At 45.2% G+C, this 26125-nt stretch overlaps 2 protein-coding genes across 2 annotated transcripts; both read right to left on the bottom strand.

The window, feature by feature from the left end:
* Nucleotides 1-2740: 2740 nt before the first annotated feature.
* slc35e4 (solute carrier family 35 member E4) lies at nucleotides 2741-6700 on the bottom strand. Its single transcript, XM_080017442.1, has 3 exons — nucleotides 6645-6700; nucleotides 4910-5517; nucleotides 2741-3526 (listed from the first exon to the last, which is right to left on the bottom strand). The coding sequence occupies exons 2-3, from the start codon at nucleotides 5496-5498 to the stop codon at nucleotides 2988-2990; spliced, it is 1128 nt and encodes a 375-aa protein (XP_079873568.1). The 5' UTR covers nucleotides 5499-5517; nucleotides 6645-6700; the 3' UTR covers nucleotides 2741-2987.
* Nucleotides 6701-11564: 4864 nt separating this feature from the next.
* On the bottom strand, nucleotides 11565-25838 carry osbp2a (oxysterol binding protein 2a; the record flags this gene model as incomplete). The annotated part of the gene is made up of 14 exons (XM_080018458.1): nucleotides 11565-11707; nucleotides 12840-13060; nucleotides 13150-13334; nucleotides 14303-14398; nucleotides 14689-14792; nucleotides 14922-15042; nucleotides 16993-17238; nucleotides 17341-17478; nucleotides 17723-17789; nucleotides 17923-18046; nucleotides 18609-18777; nucleotides 19341-19591; nucleotides 24820-25025; nucleotides 25678-25838. The coding sequence occupies 14 exons, from the start codon at nucleotides 25836-25838 to the stop codon at nucleotides 11565-11567; spliced, it is 2232 nt and encodes a 743-aa protein (XP_079874584.1).
* Between the last annotated feature and the right edge of the window lie 287 nt (nucleotides 25839-26125).

Raw genomic sequence — 26125 nt, 5'->3', positions numbered from 1 at the left:
TTGCGATCATATCTCCGTTTTGATGGAACGCTTGCAGGTCGTACCTCGGCAGTTGCTCTGCCGGGGCTTGTCGCTGTGAAGCGGCTGTCGGCCGCTGGATGCGCCGCCCTGAACACACACCACCCGTCATCATCCCCCTGCGCGCCGGCTTAAACGTGTGAGCCTGGAGTGTTTAATCTGCCGCGGTGGAAACCAAACAAACAAACAAACAAACAAACAAAATGGCGTTCACTACGGCGTCGGAGATGCCGCTTTAAAAAACAAAAAAAAAACAAAGAAAACGCCGTTCCGCTCGGCGGTGTGAGCGCGCGTTTCCTATGGCGGTAGATAAAGTTGTCTATTGCTTGAGACGTTTCAACAGCTTAGGTTAATAATAGCGCACATTCAGCGCTGAATGTGACACGACGCTCCGGCCGTGAAGCCCTGGGCTGTGGCGCCCTGTGCATTTCGTTTCCCATTTCAGCGAGACGCGCAGGAGTGCGCAGCACACCCTCCGTGTTACCGAGTAAGGCGTCTCGCAGGAGCTAGAAAACACGTCGGTCGGGTGAATTAGTGCGAATGTCGGCGGCTTCCAAAGCCCCGGCGCCCACGGTAGCTTTAGGTGGAGACTTTTAAAAAGTCAACAGTTTTGGCATTCCTCGGATAAACGGACCCCTCCCCTCCCCTCCCCGAAACGGCCTACGGCGGCGCTGACGGACGGAAGGCGGGCGGAAATGCTGCAGGAGGGACCAGTGGTTTCGGCTGACCTGTGCCACGCCGCCGCAGTGAGGGACCGTTTGTTATCCAACGAGGCCAGTTCCTCTCCCCGACCCGGGACTGTGCCGCGAGCGGCCGTGCAGGGCTGAGCCTCGACCGCTTCGTTTCCTGGAACCGAGCGGGCAGGTGTAAATGGAAATGAATAAAAGGGCCGTGAAAACGCCCTTCGTGCAGATCCACCACGACGGCGTCACAGAAAAAGGTGGCAAAAACATGTTTTTTTTTCTCCATAAGTTTAAAAAACAACAACAACAAAAAACCCCCTTCATAGATGTTAAAATAAATAAAAGTAACATTGCCCAACAAAGTCCGTTTTTAACGTGTTCAGGTTGACTAAAACGTAAAAAAAAAAAAAAAAGGCACCAGCAGAGTAGAACTAACAGAGCTATGAGGGATGACACTGGGATGACACTGGGATGACACTGGGTGGACGCTCAGACGCAATCCGAGAGGAAGGCTTGATCGTTTCCACGAGGTGCGGAGCGCTAAAGTTGAGTGGCACTCCTTAGAGAGTATTTCAACCTATTAATAGCCGTCTCCCGCAGCGAGCACGCCATTGCAAGCGGTGAAAGTAATTGGAATAACTCCGGAGAGACCTCGTTTTGGTTTTTTGTTTTTTTTTTTCGTTTCGAGCCAGCATGGGAGGAACTATCTAGGTTGGATGGGGAGCGGCGCTCTGGAGGGAACGTTCAGGTCTCCTCTGACGCTGCATTCACACTGCGGCGCTCCATGCCCGATTCCCAATTTTGGGTAAAAACACTCTTCATTTGTCCAGTATGTATGATGTAACCTGGGTCTTTACATGCTCATTCAACATAGTTGATACGGACTTGCTCACAGCAACGTATTATGCTGACAGCAACACAGGCAAAACACAAGACACCCGGCATGGAACCCGGTGAGGGGAGAAATGCTTTTCTTAATCAATATGCGCTTTGTAATTGGCTCCAGTGTGTTCCACTAGCTCTGTCATTATAGACGTTTAAGGAGTGGTGGCGTTATGTAATCGCCTTTCTGGCTGTCTGTCTGTCTGTCTCGGAAAGCTTTTGTCACGCTGCATTGCCTAGTTGCACGCTGCGCCAAATACGGTGTGAACAGGCACCCTTGCTGGCAAATTATCCAACCTTAGTGTTTAAATTCAGGTTGGATATTGAAGATCAGGATTAGATGGTAAATTAAGATGAAAATCATACCTGTTTTTTTTTTTGGTTTACATTCCAAATAATTATATTCAATGTCTGTCGGGTGGGCGGGGTGAGGTAATAAAAATGATGAAATTCAATAATATCATAAAAAAAAAACCAATAAAAAAAAACCTAATACGAATCAGGTCAAAATAGAGTGGCAGCGTGAATGGAGTTTTAGATCTTTGCTTCAGTAGATGGAATTACTCATTTGACTCATTTTAATGAGACCAAGCAAACCCCACGCCCTTACACAAAAAGCTGCCTTGCAAGGATCCCATCATGTGATTTTTATCCACACAGAAGCTTTAGCACTACAGTGACTATAACATGTGCACTTCTAATTCTCACACACACAGACACGCAGACGCAGACGCAGACGCAGACACACACACACACACACACACACACACACACACACACACACACACACACACACACACACACACACACACACACACACACACACACACACACACACACACACACACACACAGCTGCCGTAAAACCCAGTCCCTTCCGATGACAGGACATGGTTTTATACAGGAAACAGTACCGCAAGTATTGTTTGTCTACAATTTGTGCCCATTTTTATAATTTTGCTGGAGAGCTCTCCATCTCCCTCAGTAACAACGTTAGGCTCCTCCTGTCGCCCCCCCTCATCTACACAAGCCCTCGACAAAAGAGCATTTTCACAGTGGAGTAGTATGAGTGACAGCGCGTGTACCTCATGAGGTATTGAACAGTTCCATGTTGCTCATGCAAGCATATACCACGATAATGGCTAGGAACAAGTGCATGATAAGTAGAGGAGAACCGCCAAAAAAAGAAATTGTTCCTTACACCGGCCCGATTTCCGGATCAAAACTCCTTGACACCATAGGAGAAATAATTAAATTGGCACAGTGTAAAGTAAATAAACAAAATAAAAATTAAAAATAAATTGAAAATAACTCAGGGTCCATGCCCCCCTGAGGTCACCATATGTGTCCTGGTACCACCAGAACTAGTTTCCAACAACTTTCCCACCTCTCTCCAAACATCAGTTCAATCCATCTTTTTGCCCCGCTTTTCTTGCGTTCTCTCCTGACGATCCGATAAAGTCAATTCCGGTGCGACACTGTTACCCACGTCCTCTGCACACGCAGCTTGGAAGATCTCCTTTTCCGACCCCGGGGCTTTCGCCCTGCGCGCCTCCACGTAGCTCGCGATGAACTCCGAGTTCTGGTAGATCAGCATGCCGGACAGCGTGAGCACCACGCCGGCGCAGCTGAGGGCGGAGAGCTCGCTGCCGAAGAGCAGCTGGGAGAGCAGCAGGTTGCCCACCACGCTCAGGTTGCCCAGGATGTGCAGCGTGACAGCGGAGGTGAGCGTGATCACGCAGCAGCTGGCCAGGTTGTACATGACCGAGCCCAGGCAGCTGAGGAGGATGAAGACCCAGAGTTGGCTGTCGTAGTGCAGGGGGGACTCCAGCAGGGCCCAGTTCTCCAGGGCCAGGGCCGCCACGGCAAGGATGCAGAAGCTAGGAATGGACATTAGGTAGAGAAGGAACACAGAGTTGATCTTCTCCTCCTGGAGCAGGATACCTAAGAAAAACAGAAGGGATGCTAAGCCGGGCGCAAAAAAACACGAGTCGAAAAGGAAGCCGGAATGGCAGGGTACGACATTCTTTGCTGTCGCGTTACGTCGCCGGTGAGGTTAAATAAAAGCCTGCGTGCCCCTCCGCAAAGTATGTCACCGAAAAGCAAAAATCCGCATATCACCATTATGACGACTAGAGGGGACAGAAATAGCGTGTTGAAACTTGAGACAACAGAGTCGAGCTGGTCTAGCATTTCAGGATGGATTCTAAACACAGAGTCATGATTAAAAATAATCATGACTTGACGAGCGACAACATCCATTTAACCTCTGCACAGGGTTGGTCCGAGACTTGCCCCGACGATGATTATAACAATGGGGGCTGTTTTCTAAAGGGTATTTTAATTAAAGGTGTCAGCCGAAACACAACCTTATACACAGCAAAAGCCTCTGGGCGTAAGGAGAAGAGGAACTCCTGTCGAGACAACGCAGCTAACCGACAGTTTTGGAGGGGAATATTTGTGTGATTAAGTCATACAGTATATATTGTCTTAATTACATCAATCATATATAATAGATATTAAAGTAGCTCTATATCTAGAATCTTAACTGACGACAATTAGCCTCATTTTCTAGAAACCTATACTGTTCCACGTACAGAAAATGCGTTCAGACTGATAAGATGTACGCATTATTTATGTATAACGTTGTATATTTAGAAACTATTTAGGAGGTCAAAATATGAATAAACAACGTTGTATCTCTGAAGAAAAAAAATAAACACTGTTTATAGGAATTCCAAAAGCAATAATTACATCTGGAAATGTTACATAAAAAGTTAGAATAGTGTGGATGCTACCTACCCAGCTGACATCAATTTGAAAACAAAACAGACTTATATTTTACCAAATTGTGGACCGTTTCACTATAATAATAGCGAAAATAGGAACAAAGACCTCTTTGTTATCCGTGACCATTAAAAGGTTTTTTGTTTTTTTTACGGAGGTTCCTCATTTTTGATACAGGTTGTATTGCGGGAAAATAATCCTTAGTTTTTTCAAATATCATTCAAACCTACTGACTTGATGGAAATTATTGAGCAGAAAAAAAAAAAAAAAAATCTGATTCACACCTTTATACGGGTGTGTTAAATGGTGAGTCACTTCACAGCCCCAGGGCTGCAGCCTGCTGCTGCCTGAGCCATAGAAGCAACAATTTCCATTTTCTCACGGAGAAAAGGATTTCAGGTTCTGCCTCACACCTTTATAGTTTGCATTGGTTAGTGATACTATAATGCAGCTCAAGCAGTAAACATCTATTTAAATGACAGATGTGTGGTAAACAAACAGCATGATGACGTAGATAGAAGCTGAGAGAGGAGTGCTTACTTTGCTGAATTGTCTTGACGCCTCTCAGCATAGTCGCCGCAAACACGAAGAAACAGCCTGTCTGGTCAAACTGGACCTCGCCCATGATGCTGAAGGACGCCCCCAGGCAGATGGGCATCATGGCCGTATACTTAAGGATATGATGCTGCTTTCCCAGAATGAGCGTGGAGATAGCCAGAGTGAAGAGCGGCGTCGTTGTGTAGATCATCTGGGCAAACGACAGCTGGACGTAGTTCAGACCCATGTTGCCAAAGGCGATGCTGGCGCAAAACGTCAGACTCAGCATGAACACCTTGCATTTGGCGCTGTGCGTCAGGTTCTGCGTCCCGGCCCCCGTGTGGTGGATCACCCTCAGCTTGATCAGCCCGTAGTCCACAACGATGGCCGTCAGCATGTGCAGGGCCGACAACAGCAGAGGGTACCGAAAGTTGTAGACGGCGAATATCCATTTATTGAGGCTGGAGATGGTCGTCCCCGTCACGAGCCACACGACGACGGCGGACAGCAGGTGGAGCGTCTCCGCGGGGGGCCGCCTCCCTCCGCCTCTCCGGGTGGCCTCGCATCTTGAGACGCCATCTGCGCCGCTCATGTTCGCGTCATTCTGGTCGCTGCAAAGGAAACACACCATGGCTTCACCACAAGGCCCTCGACCGGCGCACCGCGAGGAGTTACCCGCCCCGACGACTCTCCTCCCCTGAAATATACGTGTGTGCGTGGGGTACACCTGTTCTTTACCGCCTAGCGACACGTGGTTGTTAATGCATGAACTGCTGGTTGTGTGGTGAAACAGCCTGCTGGACCTGGAGCCACCGGGAACAGCCAGTCTTCTTTCCAACTTGTTGTCTGATGGATCAGGATGCAGGGGAGGTAGTAAAATAGTCTCCTTTCCAACTTGTTGTCTAGTGGATCGGGACGAGGGGAGGTAGTGAATGTAGTCTTCTTTCCAACTTGTTATCTGATGGATCGGGACGAGGGGGGAGGTAGTAAAATAGTCTTCTTTCCACAACGCGTACTGGTGTGATTGGCTCTTAAGACGAAACCAATGGATAAGCCCTTTCGCTCGGGTGATGACAGCACCGCAGCCCAATTCAGCAGGAACATTTTGTTCCGCAACAACACCTTTTTCGGTATTTACGTGGAAGGGGCCCCCGAAAATAAACGCCGTCGTGAACACGTAACGCACCCACCGGGAGCTTTGCGTTGGAGCTTGTTTTTTTGTTTTCTTTTTTTTAAGACAGCGGCCCGCTTGGTGCCTGCGGGGGTCCCGTGACGCCGATTACCTCACGCCGGCGACGACAACAACACACACACACACACACGCACGCACGCACGCACACACACACACACACACACACACACACACACACACACCGAAAGTAAACAACACGAGGAATAAACAAAGAAATACGGTGCACACGGGACCGGAGTAAGCAAAACAAAACAGCCCAAAGAGCTGCGTGAAAAGCAACCCCCGCGGGGGACCCGGGTGTCGCTAGCCAAGCGGCTGCGATAGTGACTTTTGCTTCGGCGTGAAGTGTCAGTCGAACCCGGGGTGCGGACGTCTGCCCTTTAGCCAGTTAGCTAGCCGCGACGTTAGCCGCTGGAGAGGAGCTAGCTACAGTACAGACAGTAGAAACAACCACTGTTTACATCGAGGGGGCCCCACCAACAAGAGATTAAAAAAAAAAAAAGCTGTTCATAGCCCGTTAAAACTCCGCGCTCGGCGGGTCTTTACCTAGTTCCGTGGGTATCTTCGGTTTGACAGCATCCTGGGTCCTCCCGTCGGTCACACTGCACCCCGCACACACACACACACACACACACACACACACACACACACACACACACACAATACACACACACACGCTGTCCAGTCAGTGTAGCGACGCAGGACTCGCCGACGAATCTCTCGAACGACTCCGGAACGAGGGAGGCACGACCCGACGGAGGCTTTCGGGATAAGTCATATTGAATGACACTGGTCTGTACTTTCGCGAAGTACATTGCTTTTTTTTTTTTTTTTTCGCTTCTTGGTTCACACGTTGCGCGTCTCTGACAAAAATAATAACAATAATAAACACTATTTAATAAAAGATAATTGGGTCGAACGACCGCCGGGGTTGATACAGGTCGGACGCTTCCATCCGGCGTAATTCATTTTTGGACAGAATTCAGTGCTTCGTGTGACCGCCCGGAGGCAGACGACTCTTTCTGACTCGGAGTGGGAAAAATGGAACGGCTCTTTCTTTTTGATTTGATTATATATATATATATATTTTTTTTTTGACCGAGTGACTCGTCAAGAACCGGATCTCAAAACGGAGTCGAACCTTTCATCACTGGAGCGCGCCCGGGCCAAGCCGGTCAATGACGTCATAAGGAAAATGTCACTCATCCCTCTGAAAGAACTGTAAACCCTATTTATTCACTTTGATGATTTTGTTTAATGTTCTTTCTCTGTGTGTTTATCTGTTACTTCTAATGTGAAAATGTTCTGAAATGAATGAGAATCAATAGGAAAAAGTACATTAAAAAGGGATTTGTTTTGAATTTCTTAAAACACTCCAACTGTTTCCATTTCTCAGTCGATTTAGCAAATTGTAATATACACCGATCAGCCACAACATTAAAACCACTGACAGGTGAAGTGAATTACATTGCTCATCTTGTTCCAATGGCACTTGTCAAGCGGTGGGATATATTAGGCAGCAAGTGAACAGTCAGTTCTTGAAGTTGATGGATTGGAAGCAGGAAAAATGGGCAAGCGTAAGGATCTGAGCCACTTGACGAGGACCAAAGTGTGATGGCTAGACGACAGGGTCAGAGCATCTCCAAAACAACAGGTCTTGTGGGGTGTTCCCGGTATGCAGTGTTTAGTACCTACCAAAAGTGGTCCAAGGAAGGACAACTGGTGAACCGGTGACAGGGTCATGGGCGCCCATGGGCTCATTGATACACGTGGGGAGTGAAGTCTAGCCCGTCTGGTCCGATCCCACAGAAGAGCTACTGTAGCACAAATCGCTGAAAAAGTTAATGCTGCGATGATAGAAAGGTGTCAGAACACACAGTGCATCACAGCTTGCTGCGTTTGGGGCTCTGTAGCTGCAGACCGGTCAGAGTGTCCATGCTGACCCCTGTCCACCCCCCGAAAAGCACCTACAATGGGCACGTGAGCGTCAGAACTGGACCGTGGAGCAAAGGAAGGAGGTGGCCTGGACTGATGAATCACATTTTTTTCTACATCATGTGGATGGCTGGGGTTAGGGTCTGATCCAATCGAGCATCTGTGGGATATGCTAGATCAACAAGCCCGATCCATGGGGGCCCCACCTCGCAACTTCAAGTTCAAGTTCAAGTTCAAGAGGTTATTTGTCACATACATATACATACTTCCAGGACTTCAAGGATCTGCTGCTAACGTCTTGGTGCCAGATACCACAGGACACCTTCAGAGGTCTTGTGGAGTCCATGCCTCCACGGGTCAGAGCTGTTTTGGTGGCACGAGGTATGTGACAAATAATCTCTTGAACTTGAACTTGAACTTGAACAAGAGATTAGTGTCTAATAACAAGGTTATTAGTGGTGGTTTTAATGTCGTGGCTGATCGATGTAGATAATATGTTTGGAAGTTATGCGACCACTAATTAGTTAATTTAATTTCTGTAATGGACTGTATTTGTTCCGTGAAATATTTTTGTTCTGTACATCAGGTGGTATACTTAGAAGTTCTCATTATGCATAACGTGTCAATATATTGTTATAGAATCGTGTTGTGACCCTTTGTATTGAAATCGAGTCCAAGTTTAATGGTCTCTTCCACACACACAATGTATCGCCAATAAATCATGCACATGTACAACCTCAGTATGATTCGCAAATAAATAACCAGTGAGTTTTGTGTTTTTATTTGAGCTCAAAAATGGCAATTTTCAAGGTCATAGGGCACAAAAGGTGAGTTCACATCATGTTTCGTGAATGTCTAGAATGTGACCCTAAATAGTAGGTGAGGCTGTTCACTAGGGCAGTGCTTCAGCACACTAAAACCATGCAGAGCTACTGTCACAAATGTTAAGTTCATCTGACATGTTTTATTGCCTCCAGGCAAATATGAAGATGCGCATTATTTGTACAATACCATACTTGCATCATAACTACAATAAATATAAATTTTAATTCAATCACCATCGCCCTTTTTCAACAATTCATAGCTTGATGTCCAATCTTGAATTAATATAGGATAAGGCTGACACAAATATGATTTTCGTCAGTGACCAGACCGTGAAAACATGGACATCTGCAAGCCTTCGTACATGTGGTGACCAAATTTCCATTTCACTTTCTGAAAAACACGAATAAAGAGTGATTCCAACCTGGGTCTCTCCTCTATGACTGTGATGAAGTTTTAAACGAGCTCCAACTGTAGTGAGATCAGATATGTAATATATATTTTTATATATGAATGTTTTGTATGCTCAAGCTCCCTTTATTTGTCTATTTATAATCAAAGGTGTTTGTTGTTTTGATGTGCTCCTCGACCAGATGTGCTCCTGCCGCTTGTTCCTTACAGAGATTTCTTTGGTGAGATATAAAAGGAGATTTAGGCAGACAACCTCAGTCTGTTTAATTTTTTCATTGCTGCTTTTGTGTCGGTTATTTACCGTTTCTGATGTAAAAAAAAAAAAAAAAAAGCAGCATTATGAGCTTTTTTTTAAAATATATATATATATATATATATATATATATATATATGTGTGTGTGTGTGTGTGTGTGTGTGTGTGATGTATCATTTCGGTAAATACTTGCTCGGTTTTAATGGTGACGACACTTAAAAAAACCCACCAAGAAATCAGATGTGGATTAAAAAACAACAACAAACAGCCAATTTTGGAACATCTAGCCTGCTAGTTTCCTTGATAAAACAGTGCAGACTATCCGGTTAGATAGCTGTCTGTCTGAGTTTACTGTGAGGTTAATAATTACTTAGAGGTGAATGGGTATACTAGTTCAGATATACATAATGTTTTTCGCTGCAAAAGGTCTAAATATGGGACTACGGTACGTGTAACTACTCTGGAAGTGGAGAATGTACTTTATACAGGCTGATCGATGAGGAAATCCTTAATCCTTAATAAGTGAGCCTCTTAATATAGAACCCAGTGTTGTTTCCTATAACTGGGTCCAGAACTCATACCCTCCCATGGACGGCCGCCCACATCGCTTTTATTCGGTGCAGCGGTTGTGCTTTTTTTTTATTACGAAAGAGGCCCCAAAAAAAAGCAAAAAGTTAAAACGTGCTTGTCTAATTACAAAAAAGTCAAAGACGGTCGTACGGAGTGACCGGGATCAGTCAATGAAGCTGTGCCGTGAAAAGTGGAGGCTTGCACCTTGCGTTGAGGTCGGTCTCAACGAGGAGGATGATGTTGTTTCAAACAGTGAAAGAAAAGCAACTTCCTGTCTGTACTAAAAGATAAATGTGTCCCCGCCACTCTTTCCTTCTTTCCTGGTTACACCAGAACGAAGTGCATCTCTCTCTCTCTCTCTCTCTCTCTCTCTCTCTCTCTCTCTCTCTCTCTCTCTCTCTCTCTCTCTCTCTCTCTCTCTCTCTCACACTCACTCACTCACTCACTCACTCACTCACTCACTCACTCACTCACTCACTCACTCACTCACTCACTCACTCACTCACACACACACACACACACACACACACACACACACACACACACAATCTATTCTCATAGATAGCTTTGTCTACCCCCCCGTAGAAATACGCACAACGTACACAAATGAAAGGAGGCCATGCGTTGGAAGAAACACAGATGCTGAATAGATTGTGTGGTAAATAAGTACAGGTAGAGAAGTACATTTGTGAATTTAAGGGAGAGTTTCTAAACTTTCTAAATGTGTGGGTTTGTTGTTTTTTTTTTTTAAGCAGAATCAAAATCACAGTCACACTAGCACACTAGCACACGCACGCGCACGCGCACGCACACGCACACGCACACGCACACGCACACGCACACGCACACACACACACACACACACACACACACACACACACACATCTCATTTGTTTACAGCAGGGTTGTCAAACATGATGCGGTCCGCAGAGGAGGGGGGAGGGGCTAAATTAAACCAAAAAACCCCCCCCAAAAAACCCCAATAGAACTAAAAAAAGTTGACATTGACATACAGTTATTATTCAGTTATTATCAACATGTGTGCCATTAGTATGGCACACATGTAGACACACACACAGATGGAGCTGAAGCTCAGTTGAAGATGAGTCAAGGTCTCTGAGATATTGGGGTCAACCTAGTCAATCTTGCCAATAAAATCAAACAGAATTCCTAAAACTGAAATACTTTGTAGCGGAGACGTTGGGGGGAGTTTGAAAAATAAACCCTGTAATTTCAGACGCTTGATTCCGGCTTTATCATTCCGGAACAAAAAGCATCTAGGCGGGCTGCGTGGGTCACAGTCCCTCCGATCGCAGATTAACCAAAAGCAATCAGGTCCTCGTCGAGTCACATTTTGACCAATCCGACACGTGACCCCAAACTGAGTTTGACACCCCTGGTTTCCCGCAGTCGTCCACGGTGCACTGTGGGTCTGCTCTCTACAGTCGGATGTCTCGTTCCTGGGGTGGGGGGCTTTAAAATATCTCAGGACACAGGCTCCAGTCCTGCCTCTCCTTGGCCTCCCAGTATCCTCCTCTGTAGACGTAGGTGCTCTCTCCTGTCGAGTCGTCCGTCCTCTTCTCGAACCACAGCGGCCGGTAGCCCTCGATGTCCTGGCCTGAGGGGTCACACAGACCACAACTTTCCTAAACGGTCCAACTATTTTCAAAACATTACAAAACCTTGAATACTAAACACACACGTTGCTTTTTTTTTCTGGAACTAACATACTGTGTACTATCTACGGCAGACAGCGGTGGAAAATGACAGAGAACAATTACTTAAAAGCTATATTTAAGGGCATTGTGGTGTGCTGATGGTGTGGTTTGAGCAGCCACTCCTGACCTGGATCTAGGTGATCGGGATCAGGGTGGCTGCATACCTGCCGCTCGTTGGTTGGTCTATTGAGCAACAGGTAAAAACCCCCATCCCCACACACACTCAGGAGAGGAGCCCCTGTCATCACACATGTCTATCTGCTCCTGGGCTCATTCCAACTAGTCCACTCTCTACAATGAACTTGTGTCTACAACCCCGTCTTCTGTGTCTCTATGCCGGAAGTTCCTCAACACGCCACTTGGGTGGCGCGTGGTATTTGAAACTGCCACGGGCGTTTTTCAAGTATCTGTAGTCGCTTTATTTATTCCATTTTGGGAAACTGTCCACTTTTACTCCACTGCATTTCAATCTTTATTTTTAACTCTACTACATTTTTCTAACACGGTCACGTTATTTGAAAACATAAAAAAAAACAGGGCCTGGATCGATCAAAAAGCTGATTTAGGATTGTGCATTAGTTTCAAGAGACATTTTGTTGACTACATTTCAAAGACAATATCTACTCCATGACATCTCTAACACAGTCTCGTTACTTTCGTTTCTAAAAGAGATTAAGGTTTAAACTTATATCTGTTTATGAAAAGTATATCATATAGTATTTTGTAAATTGTAATCAGGATCTGCAGGAGCACTCATCTGCATAAAAAAGCATATGCTGTATTATAGGCTCGGTTATATCAGGGAACTGGATATGACAAGTACTTATTTTAAGTACATTTAACAGCAAGTACTTCCATAAGTTGACATTTTTAGAAATGTCAATGTGGTATTTTCACTTTCAATAGAGTCATTTTGTGTCAAGTTATTTGTACTTTTTCTTGAATAAAAGGTCTGAGGACCTCGTCCAACAGTGAGTGTAGTGTATACTGTATATCATCTATACTGTATATTTACATATTTATTCTACTCACCTTCTTCAAGGGCCTGATTGGCTTGTGCTTCTCTTTTCTTTCTCTCCACCCTCTGTTGCTCCTCTAGACGCTGCTTTTGGGTGTTTGCCTCATCCCACTGCCCCGCCTCCATCATTCGCTGGTCCGGCCTGAAGCGGCTGTCGGTGGGGGCGACGCCGTCTTCCTGCTCGTTCAGGGTCAGAGCCAGGGCGGAGAAGAAGTGCATGTTTTCCGCATTGTCCCTGGACGGTGACATGAAATATATGTCAAACATCGGGTCGGAAGTCACGGAACCGAAATAGCAGCGGAATGTGAAATAAAATCGTCTTACGGGAGAGGGTACTTCTTCCACAGCAGCTTGGGTGTGAGAGTCTGATAGACGGTCTTCTGCTTCCCCTCGGAGCCTCCACACCCCTGGCTGCTGTCCACGATCTTGGCGCTCTCCATCTTCTCGTCCCAGGTCCCCGACAGGATGTAGTGAGCCGCCCGGTCTCTGTCCTCCACCATGCCAGTCACCTGATGACCACAGAGGAATACACAATAATAACTGTAGTGATTTACAATACGGAATGGGGGAGAGCTGGGCATCGGGCCACATTTTTCAACAGTTCACTTACTAAATTATTCGTTTTTTATATTTTAGGAGGCTTCTTGTGGGTCTATGCATATAAAAAACCTTATGTGCATCGCTGACAACTTGCTATTAAATACAGTCGGAGAGAGGCCAATTAATGCTCTGGTGGCTGCCCATGACATGCATTATTTTACAATTAAAAAGTAAAAATAGTAAAAAAAATAAAATATATATTATTTATTTATTATTATTTTTATGATCCAAAATGTAATTCTGACCACAATCGCAATATCCACAACACAACAATATGTCCCATTGTCATGGCTGGTGATTTGCACATTTACAAAAAATGTAATGCTCCAAAATGTACCTTTTGTCTACGAGACAGGAACTTGATCAATACAATAACAAAACCAGATATGCAAAGTCTGAAAATAATTTGAGTCACTGAGAGTGCTCTCTTTATCTCGTAAAAACTAGTTTAATGTCGATTCTTATTTTAGCTTCTTTGTTTCTTTGTGCTTTGGGTCTCTCTCTCTCTCTCTCTCTCTGCTGCATTTTACAGACGTCTGAGATTCTTACATGAAGAGAAAAGAGGCTGCAGATTATTACAGCGGGACTGGCCAGGAATTCCACTTTATACTGAAGCAAGAATGGCCAAAAGATATTATCCAATATTATATGATACTTTCATGTTTGGAGGCATGCCAAATTTGACTCAAATATAATCTGTTACGTCTTGTAACTAGTGAAAATATTTTTAAGTGCACATATCTTACGCCAACGGTTTGAATAAGCTTCGAATAAGCTGCACTAGAATACCAAAAACTTGCTATATGACCTTGAAATATATTGAATGTATATTGAGCATATTTTATTATTTAAATGGGAAAGTGATTAATTATCTTACTTTGCGGGGGACATCCCTGGAAAAGTAGCTGTAGGGGGAGAACTTGAGGTGACAGGAGTCCTTGGTGGTGTGGTTGACTATTCCAATGTCCCCCGACTTTAAATGTCGGGAGGCAGAGAGCGAGAAAGAAAGAAATAACAATATTTATCCTAAATACACCATCCTTAATCATACTTGGTGAAAGAATATGGCTGTGAAAAGGTCAGATGCAAGGAGGAGTAGTTCAACGTGTGCAACGTGGAATTCTGATGACTCCCACATTACAGTGCATGCAAGGTGACTTTGGAACTTTTGGATGAATATAGAGTATACTGTATTCTCCCATGAAGACATGAGGAATAATATTCCTATTTTTTTTTATTATTAAGAAGCAATGGAAGTCAAACCTGATCTATCCACAGTTTCCCCACAATGATGTTGTGCACAGTGGATGTGACTTTGCTCCACACATAGTGATTCCCACTGGAGTGGAACTGCAGGTGGATGCACCCTGTGGTGAAGAGGAGGGAAGAACATTTGCCAACGTGTGCAAAACCCCATGAGTCTGAATTGCATTTTTTAGATTTATGACCGGGAAGAACTGCACAAGAGCCCATTCCTGACCGGCTGTGATTCTCACCTAGTGGCATGACTGAGATGTATTTTCCACGGAACTTGCTATCTATGGTGATGTCCTGCCACAGGGTCCAGCCGCGCTGGGACGCCACGTGGTGGGCGGCGGCCGGCGGGTGGTGGCTGACCTGAGGGGGAGGGTAAGCATCCTCAGTCACAACACATATTATAATTAATTATTATAGTTATAGTATTTCTATGCATATCTAGTAAAGACAGAGGAAGCAAAATAATGATAGTAAGAGAATTTACATGACGTGAATTTAAGATTGCAACTTGAAAACATGTATTACATGCAAATAAATATAATTAACATGAATTATTAATTATATATTATATAAATATCCAATATACACATTTGTATATGTTTAGATTAAGAATCGGCATAATACAGAATATGACTTCTACTGTATATCTGCTAAGGTCCATAATTGAACCAGGTAATTTGGATAAGAGATTATATTATGTTTCAGTCCTGTTTATAGTGTGTGTTATAGTACTGTATAGTAAATAGCCTTGTTTAAATATATTTTCAAATGTTTGTGTGTATGGTTGCGAAAACCTTCCACTGGCTCTCCAGGTCAATAGCTTTCCAAAATAACTGGACCCCGCCACTGGAGCTGAGATAAATTTATTTAGTTATTTTGATATTATTTTAACATCCGTATTCCAGGGTTTTTAATCACTGAACATATTTTTTGCCTGTGGTAAGCTTTTATAATCTTCTAATGGATTTTATTTATTGTGCATCTCATTTTAATATTTGAATTATTTTATTAAATAATTATTTATTTGATTTGTATCTGTTTTAATCTGATTTTAGATTATTTTAAATGTTTAAACATATCTGCTGTGAATCACTTTCGAACTCATTTTGAAGAGTGCTATACAATTAAGTAGTTTATTTATTTTTAGATTTTTAGTTTTATTATTATTATAAATCTTAGGGGTCCAGCCCGCAGGGTGATAAGTGTCTGGAACACGACAACCTCTGGACCCACAGACATGGTTGAGGTCTTGTTAGAACCAGGACGTCTCGTCATTTACGCCAAGGTTCTTAAACATCCGATCAGGTGGTGAAACGTGATGAGTTTGTTGAGTAGAACGCTTTGTGACATCATCATCCAATTTGTTATATACTGTATGTGCAGGTTGTGGCTTCGGACAGCCATTCACATCATGCAAGGTGCATGCTGTAGCCTCCATCGCTCTGTAGTGGTAAAAAACTGTGTGTGTGTGTGTAGGTGTCTGAGTATCGTCTTACCTGCTTTTCGTTTGATATTTTATGTTCTTTGCACTTTTTGTAAATAAAACCATTGCGTTTGTTGTCTACCTCCTAACTTTGCGGGATTTAAGGAAGTCGTAATATATAAACTGTAGGAGTCCATGATGCGTTTCATGGACTCGGAATGCATTGGAAAACAAGGACCCGGAAAACTATAAATAATCATAGAAAGTCGTCACCGCGTCATTACGTCACTCCGCCATTGTTGCCCCACACGGCATGAAACGGTCACCTTTGTCCGTCACTGAGAGTGCAGCTATACTTCCACAGACAACACGGTGAGTTCTAACAATGACAAGTTCTCGTTTACAGGCAAACATAGTCAGTTGCTTTAAAGACAGGAGGGTTGCGCTGCGTAGACCAGGAGACGACAGACCGGGGAAGCTGAAGCGGTATTCAATATAAATTTGGAGAATCAGAGAATCCGGGAAAACTGTAATACCTACCAAGCACGACTAAACTGGATTCCAAGTATTTCTGCCTGCAGCTATATTTATTATCATTACCATTATCATTATCATTATTATAATAATTATCATTATTATTATTATCATTATTATTATTATTATTATTATTAGATGCATGTGACACAGTAGGTGATTCCCCAGTAGTATGGTATTATATAATCCCATTTTCTCATGAAAACAGAATAGAAATACAACAGCTGGGGAGTGAAATCAGGGAGATCCCTGCCACTTGGAGGAAATCCCCAGGCACGTAACAGCACCACAGTGGGGGATCCACTCCAACGTGAAAATACAGCGCTTGTGTTTATCCGCGCGTGCTGTGGCACCTGCTCAGAGATGGAGCGGTAGCCGTACTCGTCCAGGCGGTCCAGCTCATAGGTCTCCCCCAGCAGCGGGTTGAAGGGCTTGGCCGTGCGGTGGATGGTGGTGGAGTAGGAGGAGACGGAGAAGGCCGCCACCAGACACATCTGCTCCAGGGCCGAGTCGCAGCGCGCCGCCCGGTCCAGGAGCTCGCTGTACTCCAGGTCCTCGGTCAGACGCTGCAGCATCGACAGCGGCTCGTTGAAGTTTACCTGCCGGAGAGAGAGAGGGTGGAGGGAACAGCAGGTCAGGAAATGGATTCTTTTTTTGGCATCACAAACGAACGGTTCATTGACCAATGGGGTTTTATTTACAGGCATCGGTATCTTGGACAGCTCTTTGCCAATGCAGTTCTTCATGATGCTCCACAGGTTGAGGGAGTAGTTGGGTTTGTCGGGGATTCGGCTGCGCCTCGTTCTTTTCAGTTGCACGTGGTTTGAGCCCGAGGAGTCCTGAAATGAACAGCATGAAATGCAAGGTATTAAAAAAAAAAGCCGTAAATCCTTAAACTCCGCCACCTCCAGCTTATAGCTATGAAAGTGTTGTTCAAATTAAAACAGCCAAAGCCATACAGACACATAAGCACACACTTTATTTTAAGGCATGTACCAACCTACTGGTTAATGTACTGTAATAGGGCGCACAAGTGGATAAATTAGTTTCAAATTCACTTTATTCAGCTGAATAAAGACCTACATTCTCATTGTGGGTCCAGTCATTAGGCATCCCTCCGCTCATCATACTCAGATTACTGCCCGAACGCCTGAGAGGAAAAATATTGATTGATTACACCACGGCAACCGACGCACTTCGCGGTCTGCATTTCATGGTCTCCCGCTCTACCCGACCGCCATCCGGTCGCCGAGGACGTGCGCGGCGGGCGGAGGAGGTCGTACTTGTGCTGGATGTGGTCGGTAGCGGTCACGGTGATGAATGTGGGGGAGTCCTCCATGGCGTCAAAGAATTCGGCATCCTCATTCTCGTCGCTGGCGTCGCCCTCCTGCGTCCTCTCCACGCCTCCTGATGGGGAGGTGAGACAACATCTAATCCACTCTGCTGACATCATACGGGTACACCAGGAAGTAGGACTGGGTGGTACGGCGTAAAAGTGATGTCATAACTGTCACACGATAAACAAAATTTGTTTACATGTATTAGTACACACTAGTAAGTTTAGGTGTTGGACTAGGCTATAATTTCCATTACTCACATGCATAGTTTAGTTTAGATAAGCAGCAGATGAGTTGAGGTTTAAGAGTATAAAAAAATAAAAAATAAAAAACAATAAAATAATAGAAAAACATTCAAAGAAATTAGATGGATAAAAAGAAAGAAAAACTCCGCCCTATCCAGAATAAACAACAAACACACACACACACACACACACACACACACACACACACACACACACACACACACACACACACACACACACACACACACACACACACACACACACACACACACACACACACACACACACACGTTATTTTCACTAGGATAGGGCCGATGGAAAGGGAGCCATGTTCTCCGCACGTCACACGTTTAAAATAAAAAAAATCAGAGCGCCGGGGCTCCGGACCTGCGTGCGTGCTGGGGTTTTCCCTCCAGGCTCGCTCCAGGCTGTTGTGCTGCTTGGCTAACTGCTCGATGGTCTCCTCCAGGTGGTGGCGCTGTTCTCTCTCATACTGCAGGGCCCTCTGCCACCTCCGGCTGTGCGTCTCTGCTACGTCCAAAAAGTCGCGACACACCTGTCCAAACATGGAGGTCAGTGCTCAACACGTGAGCAAAACGTGTCACCATCTCCCTAATAATAGAACAGCCGAGTGCCGGTGGCGGAAGAAGTACATTTACGTTAAGTTAAAGTACAAATACGAACACACAAAATTACTCTAGTAAAAGTGAAAGTACCATGTTGATGTTCCTTCGCACTTCATAAGTACTAACTCTTAAATTTCCTAAAGTATTAAAAGTAAAAGTACAACTGTACCTTATGTAGTACTTTTTTTCTGCAGCTGAGTGCTCAGTATGTCCTGATCTGTCTCGCTTTTGATGTGTATATATATATAAATCCGGATTTAAAGAATGTACATGGATATAAATCCATATTTTCAAAACTAATGTATATAAATATAAATCCCGGGAAAAAAAAAAGTGATGAAAACTCTGACAAAAAGTAATGTAGTGAAGTAAAAGTAGAAAGTCTGTGAAACTGAATATACCGGTGACTGAATATACTGAAAGTACTGGTACTTGAAGTACTCAAGTAGTTGTCTATTTTTTTTTTTTTTTCCCACCGCGGGGAAGGACTTACGTTGATCATAGCATTGGAGGTGATGCGGAAGAGCGTGGCGCGCTCGTTGACGGCCTTGAGCCGGTCTGTGCTGTCGCCGGAGCCCCGCAGGTCGTCGAGCTCGCTGAGGGAGCGCTGCAGCGCCGCGCCGTGCTTCCCGATCAGTTCGTTGCAGGTGCTCAGGTCGTCTAGTTTGCTAGCCAGAGTCTTGAGCACCCCCTGGGTCAGGGCACGGTCCTCCTGGGGGACGGGGCCCTCATCTCCGGAGTCATCTGTCCAGAACAAAAAAAACCCAAAAGAGATTAAAAAGAAAAAAACGATCCGTTATCCGTGTCTAATATAAGCTCCAATTTGGTTTTTGGGGAAATTTTGGGCATTTCTCATGGGCTGCGTTGCCTCCCCAGACCATCATCGGGTGGCATGCGCAGTAGTTTTAATGATAATAAGCAAAAAACGTAGAGGCGATTAGAAGGTCATGGGGAAACCAAGGTCCACGTCATGAATGGCAGAACTGGGAGATGGATCTGAACCGGAGGAGAGCATTTGGGACCTTTCGACCTTTGACCTTCCTTACAGACTGTCCATTTCCGAACCAGTGGCGATTGCGTCTTCCTCATGTCGGTTAAATGGATGCATGAAAAGCGCAGTGCCTCAACCATTCGGGGGCCAATTGAGTTATGAAAACAGGCATTCCAAGCTACGGTATCACTCAAGGTCATTCTGGTGCCGTTCAGACGCTAAATTCATTCAGACGGGTCATGAAATCCAAAAAATTTGCGGGAGACGCGTGTCTGTGATAATCCTTCACACCTCGGCGGCCCGGGTTCCTCTGCTGCACGAGCAGAAATCTGTGAATGAACACGGTTGCCCTGGAAACGTCCGGCCCGCGCTATTTTTAGCGGCAGAGGGAGAAATTTGATGGTGACGCACAACACTTCCCTCCTTCTCCCCCTCCTTCCCTCCCTCCCTCCCTCCCTTGCCGGTGAGAGATGAGCCACCCGTCTCAAGCCATACAGAGCGAATGCAGAGAGGTTGGACTGGAATGTGATATTCGGATCAGAGCTCGAGATGCCCCTATTTCCCCAATTTCGCCCAAAGGGGATTAATAAAGTACCATGTTATCCTATGTTATGTAAACTAATCTAATCTAATCTAATGTTCTGTTATTTTATCTTAACATATCTTATCTTATATTATATTATCTTATCTTATCTTATCTTATCTTATTGTATCTTATCTTATATTATATAATCTTATCTTATCTTATCTTATTTTATATTATCTTATCTTAACTTATCTTATTTTATATTATATTATCTTATCTTATCTTATGGAGCAGTGGCTAACAATGGAGAGACACCATTAAAGAAAAACCCTTTGAATGAAGGGGAAAACACTGTTGTTGGGCGAAATTGACAAAATCATACACTATTATCATCATTATCATACAATATTCACAATCACAATATATTTTTGACAAATACCTCGATATTGATAATTTGACAATATTTTGGGGGCTGTTGGTCCTTTAATATGATATTATAATAAATAAATACATATTTGAAAAACCATTATTAGAAATGGGGCTATTATAACCAGGTGGAGACATTGATTGGAGCAGCTAGAACAGTCTAAGCCGTTCAGAAAATGGAATTACTTTACTGTAATGCAGCCTTAAAAACAACTTCAACTATATCACAATATCACCAAAATAACTCACGTTACTTAGTCTCAAATCAGGATATCCATTCTATATCGATATATCACCACCCTGACAATTCTTAAATGGGATATAGGTGCAGATTTAGATAATGGGTGCTCTGTAATAGAAATGTCATCACAATACATCCATATTTTAATTGCTAATGTCTGCCTCCACCCAGATTTGAACCACACAGCTCTGGGTCAAAATCGAAATATTGTCGTTTTGTGCTTTTGTCAAAAAAATAAACAAAAGAAAAAAACCCCCACAAAAACAACAGCTTTGCACATTGGAATCTAGGCCAGTGTCACCGGTGTCTCGGAGCGGCAGATGAAGGAAACGAGACTTCCACGCCATATTACGGGGAAATAAAAACAATCAGGGCGCGCTGGATTAGTGAACTCTCAGGAGGAGGAGATTAAACGGTGAAAACTCCTTCAGGCGTCTGTAATGGTTTCATGACCCACATGGAGCGGAGAAAAACACCATCTCTCGCGACCGTTGGTGGAGAGATGACAACTGGCGCCGTGGACGACGGGGCCCCGTCGCCATCCGTTATATTACGTAAAATGGGAGCAGCATCTCCACAAAAACTAAGTGTGACCGGCATGTGGTATAATTAGAGGGAAACCTGGTGTAGGGCGCCGCTCGTGCGTGCATGAGCGATATTTTAAGCAGGGAAAGTATGCAGAAAGAGGGGGCACAATTTAATGGTTAGAAGAGGTCAAAGAAGTATCATTTTTAATCATCATTTCAATGCAATTTTAGCTCAATTCCGTCAGCCCATGTACAGTGTCTTATCACTAAAGGATCCATAACCAATACTTATCACTGAATTGATACAGATGTGTATAAAGTAATAAGGAGAGAAATAAACCAAGATCCATAATATGTGCACACCTGTAAATGGAGGTGGGAACTGTTCTCATGGTGAATAATATCCACACCACCAAGAATATGAAACACTGAATAATAGTTCAAGTATCGTGTCAAATGGGAAGGCTACCTGATAAGTACTCAACTGTATATAAGCCATAAAACCACATAAGTGAAGACAAACTGTGGGCAATCTCATTTTCCACACGGCCTCAGCCCTTTTTAAGTGTCGCTCATTCATTTCCCCGAAATAACTACCAGCGTCTGATGAGGTCAGCCACACAAACAAACAAAACAGCATGATATAAAGACGGCACATTCGACGGTAGACAGACTGTATGCACCCATAACTACAACTATAATTACATCCAACCTAAGGGTTTCAGACAGCCTCAAAAAGACCCGCCCCTGTTCACAGACCTGTAGGAGCAGGGCCATGTTACTCATTTTAGGGGCCGTACTGCTCCATAGAAGTATCTGCCGCTTGAGTAGAGACAAAACCCGACGGCATAGACAGTTTCAGGGTATTCCGCGTAAAACTCATTCACCTGCGCCGAGGCACAGAGTGCGGGTACAGCGGCGGGGAAAAAAAACAACAAAAAAAAAACCAGACGTACCCGCGCGGAGCACACGCGGTAAACGGAGCTACTTACAATTTGAACCCCGCGAGGCCCGCTGCCATCATCTCTCCCGGTGTGTCGTCAGAGCACAAGCGGGGATGTGTTTGCGTTAAAGATCTTATCCTCCTCAGCCTCCTGCTCTCCCCTCGTCTCCCTGAGAGCGGAATGGGAGGAGCGGGGTGAGGGAAGGCTGTTTCATTCATCCCTGACTGGCGTCACACTGAAAGGAGGGAGGGAGGGAGGGGTGTGTGTGTGTGTGTGTGTGTGTGTGTGTGTGTGTGTGTGTGTGTGTGTGTGTGTGTGTGTGTGTGTGTGTGTGTGTGTGTGTGTGTGTGTGTGTGTGTGTGTGTGTGTGTGTGTGTGTGTGTGTGTGTGTGTGTGTGTGTGTGTGTGTGTGATGCTCACAAACCCTCTTCTTTGTGCTCTCTGCCGGTCGCTTTGTTTCCGCTTGTTCGTTTCACCGATGGAGGCTAGACAGGTACAGGCACCCAGTGTGTGTGTGCGTGCGTGTGTGTTGGTGTGTCGCTCACAGACAAAAAAAACCACCCCAAAAATCACAGCATCCAGGCGCGGAGAACACGAGCTGTAGATTACGCTGTGTGAGTTCAATTGCATTTTTTTTTTCTTTTGACCAAAAACACTGGCACACCATCAGCCATGAAGGAAGCTCCTTCCGTGGGGCTGTGTTGAACAGCACCACCCCCCTGTGGTCAGTTACATAAGGCCTGTGTCCTCGGGGAGAACATTTGTATTCTCCTCCGGTACAGGTGCTGCATGACCTTGAAGCAGAGAAACGAAAAAAAAACAAGGCGAAGGTCGTATCTCTCTCTGATTACTGTTATAATGGAAACCCCCGCCAGAGCAACTCTCATAAATGTCTTATCAATCATTCATAAGATAACCCCAATGGCAATAAAGGGGGTAAAAAAAAAAGGGGCGGGGAATTTTACACGGTCAGAACCAGGGTCAGAACAGGTTTTATTTGACCGGGTACAACTTCAATCTACGAAGGATTTGTTGTGCACAACCAGACGGACGAGTAAGATAATAAAAAATAAAAGCTCACACTGTAAGAATCTAAAAGACGATATACAGAAAACAATATTGCCTATGTGGCGATAACCTCTTATGTGTATATTTGGATTTATGCACTAAGTTGTTGGATTGTAAATCTGGACAAATGGACAAACGTTGACAAATGGACAAATGCACACCCGCTTTGACAACAATGAAGGAGGTTAAGAGGGAGGGACGGGGGTGAAAGGGCGGTCCAAGTCCAGCTATCTGTGGCCCAGTTCAGGGAAATATTTACATTACCATTGCATATTATTGCTGTTGCCATATACAATTTATGCTTTACTTCAGCGTACCAGCCACCTGCCCATGTTGGACAAAAACGTTAACACAGTTGGCTGCACTAGTGCCACTCCATGTTAACTTCTGTTTATAGATTTTTACACATATTATATTTCATTTTATATTTACCTCCTATTAATAAATAGCTATCTTATCTTATCTTATCTTATTTTATCTAATCTTAATGGTAACTTATCATATCTTTATCATAATCGTATCTTATCATATCTTTATCATATTGTATCTTATCTTATCTTATCTTATCTTATCTTATCTCACATTCAGAATCCCACGATAAACAATCGTACCGACGTTCATCACATTGAACTGTATAGAGAACATGATATTACGAAAAATATTAATTCATTGTGGAGTAGATGGACATTCATATTTCACAAATCACTTTCACAAACCACTCAGCTGGTATTACCGAAATAACAACAAATGACGGCTGACCAATGACCTCCAAGCAAGTCTTATTTTCTTACAACCACTTATCTATCATTCTTTCCTGATAATTGATCATGAAGACCACTCCACCACAATATAACCTATAATAAATAAATAAATAAATATATATATATATATATATATATATATATATATATATATATATATATATATATTTTTTTTTTTTTTTTAACTCAACCAGCTACAACCACAGCCACCAACGCTGACAACCATTAACCGCATAAAGACATGGACGTCGCCGTGCGACCCACTCGCCTCACCACACTGCGAGGCCACCACGGGGCATTTGCAGAGGCTGTACGTGGTGCTTTTTGGAAGGTGTTGCATAACCCACCCGGAGGGCAGGTTGGGGACACGGGGGGCCAAACATGCCTCGTGCCCGGGCTCGCAAGCAACCAGCCCGGGCCACGCAACGCGACCCGCCGCCCGCGACAACGCGCGAAGCGCCCCCGGAGGGCGAGCGCGCTCCCCTCACCCGAGTGCTGCATCAGGTGGGTGGCGTTGGCCTTGGCCTGCTGCAGGGCGGACACCCAGCGCTGGCACTCCCCGTCGGACGTGGCCTTCAGGTGGTAGCTCCGGCCCCCGCTGGTCAGCACCAAGTGGCAGGCGTCGCCGACCTCGATGTGCGTGGTCGCCATGGGGATGGTGCCGCGGCAAGTGTGGGCCATCTCCGCCTGGGTCCTGGGCCGCCGAACACAGAGGGCGGAATAAGTTGCATTGGACGGTGACCATGCTTCACGGGGATACGACGCGCATTCGCCGACGCTTCGAAATAATTAGGACCGACGAGTCTGTTATGGCGCGTGACGGCGATTCGACGCAGGACTCCCTTAAAAAAACCCAACAACAAACAAACAAACAACAAACAAACAAAAAGTTCTCACGCCTGCACCAAGGCTGTGGCCTCGGCTGGTGCAGAGACGTTGCAATGAGTGGCGCGAAGTAACAGTAAACACCGCTCCCATTCGACAACACCCAACGTCATCCCGGATGATGCCAAGGAGAGAAATCCCATCTTCCCATTTTTTATTTTTATTTTTTTTTGGGGGGGGGGGGGGGGGGGCGCGTTCTGAGAAACGAAAAATCGCAGTGTCATTGCGAAACAGCCGTTCAATGAACGAAGCAATGGAAGCACAGTCGTCAATAAAAGAAAACAAGTGCGGTGTGAATAAAAACGGAACGAGCCCATGCACACAGACGCGCCCATGCACACAACCGTCCACAGGGGGGTGGACGGATGTGGACAGCGGTTCCGGAGTGTAAACAAATGCCCCGCAACAGTTTATTCTGGCCCCGGTGAAGGTCAGGGATGAGTGAGATCCGGCAGAGTCACCTGTAGTAGGACAGCAGGCCGTGGCTGAGGACGAACCAGCGCCGCTGGTAGCCCTTCAGGTAGTTGGTCCATTTGAAGAGCCAGCCCCGGTAGGTGTCCTGGCCGGGCAGCGGGACCCCCGCGAGGGTCGGGGAGGGCAGGCTCCGCACCAGCTCGTTCATCTCCCGCCGGTCGCCGCTGAGCACAGATGTTGACGGCCGCTGCCGGCGGACCCCCGCCAGCTAGCTGCCCCGCCGCCGCCGCCGTCCGCCCCGTTCCCCGGGGGGTGTGTGTGTGTGGGGGGGGGGGGGGGGGGGGGTTGACCCGCGCGAGGGTCGAAAACACGGCGCGGATTTGGGGCGAGGAAGCGCCCTGACCGGAGGGAAGAGAGGGAGCGTGCGGTGTGTGCGCGTATGTGTGCGTGTGCGTGCGTGTGTGCGTGTGTGTGCGCGCGTGTGTGAGGAAGGGA

This window comes from Zeus faber, assembly GCF_960531495.2.
Source record: "Zeus faber genome assembly, chromosome: 17".
Lineage (NCBI taxonomy): Eukaryota > Metazoa > Chordata > Actinopteri > Zeiformes > Zeidae > Zeus > Zeus faber.
This window is presented reverse-complemented; position numbering and strand designations above follow the sequence as displayed.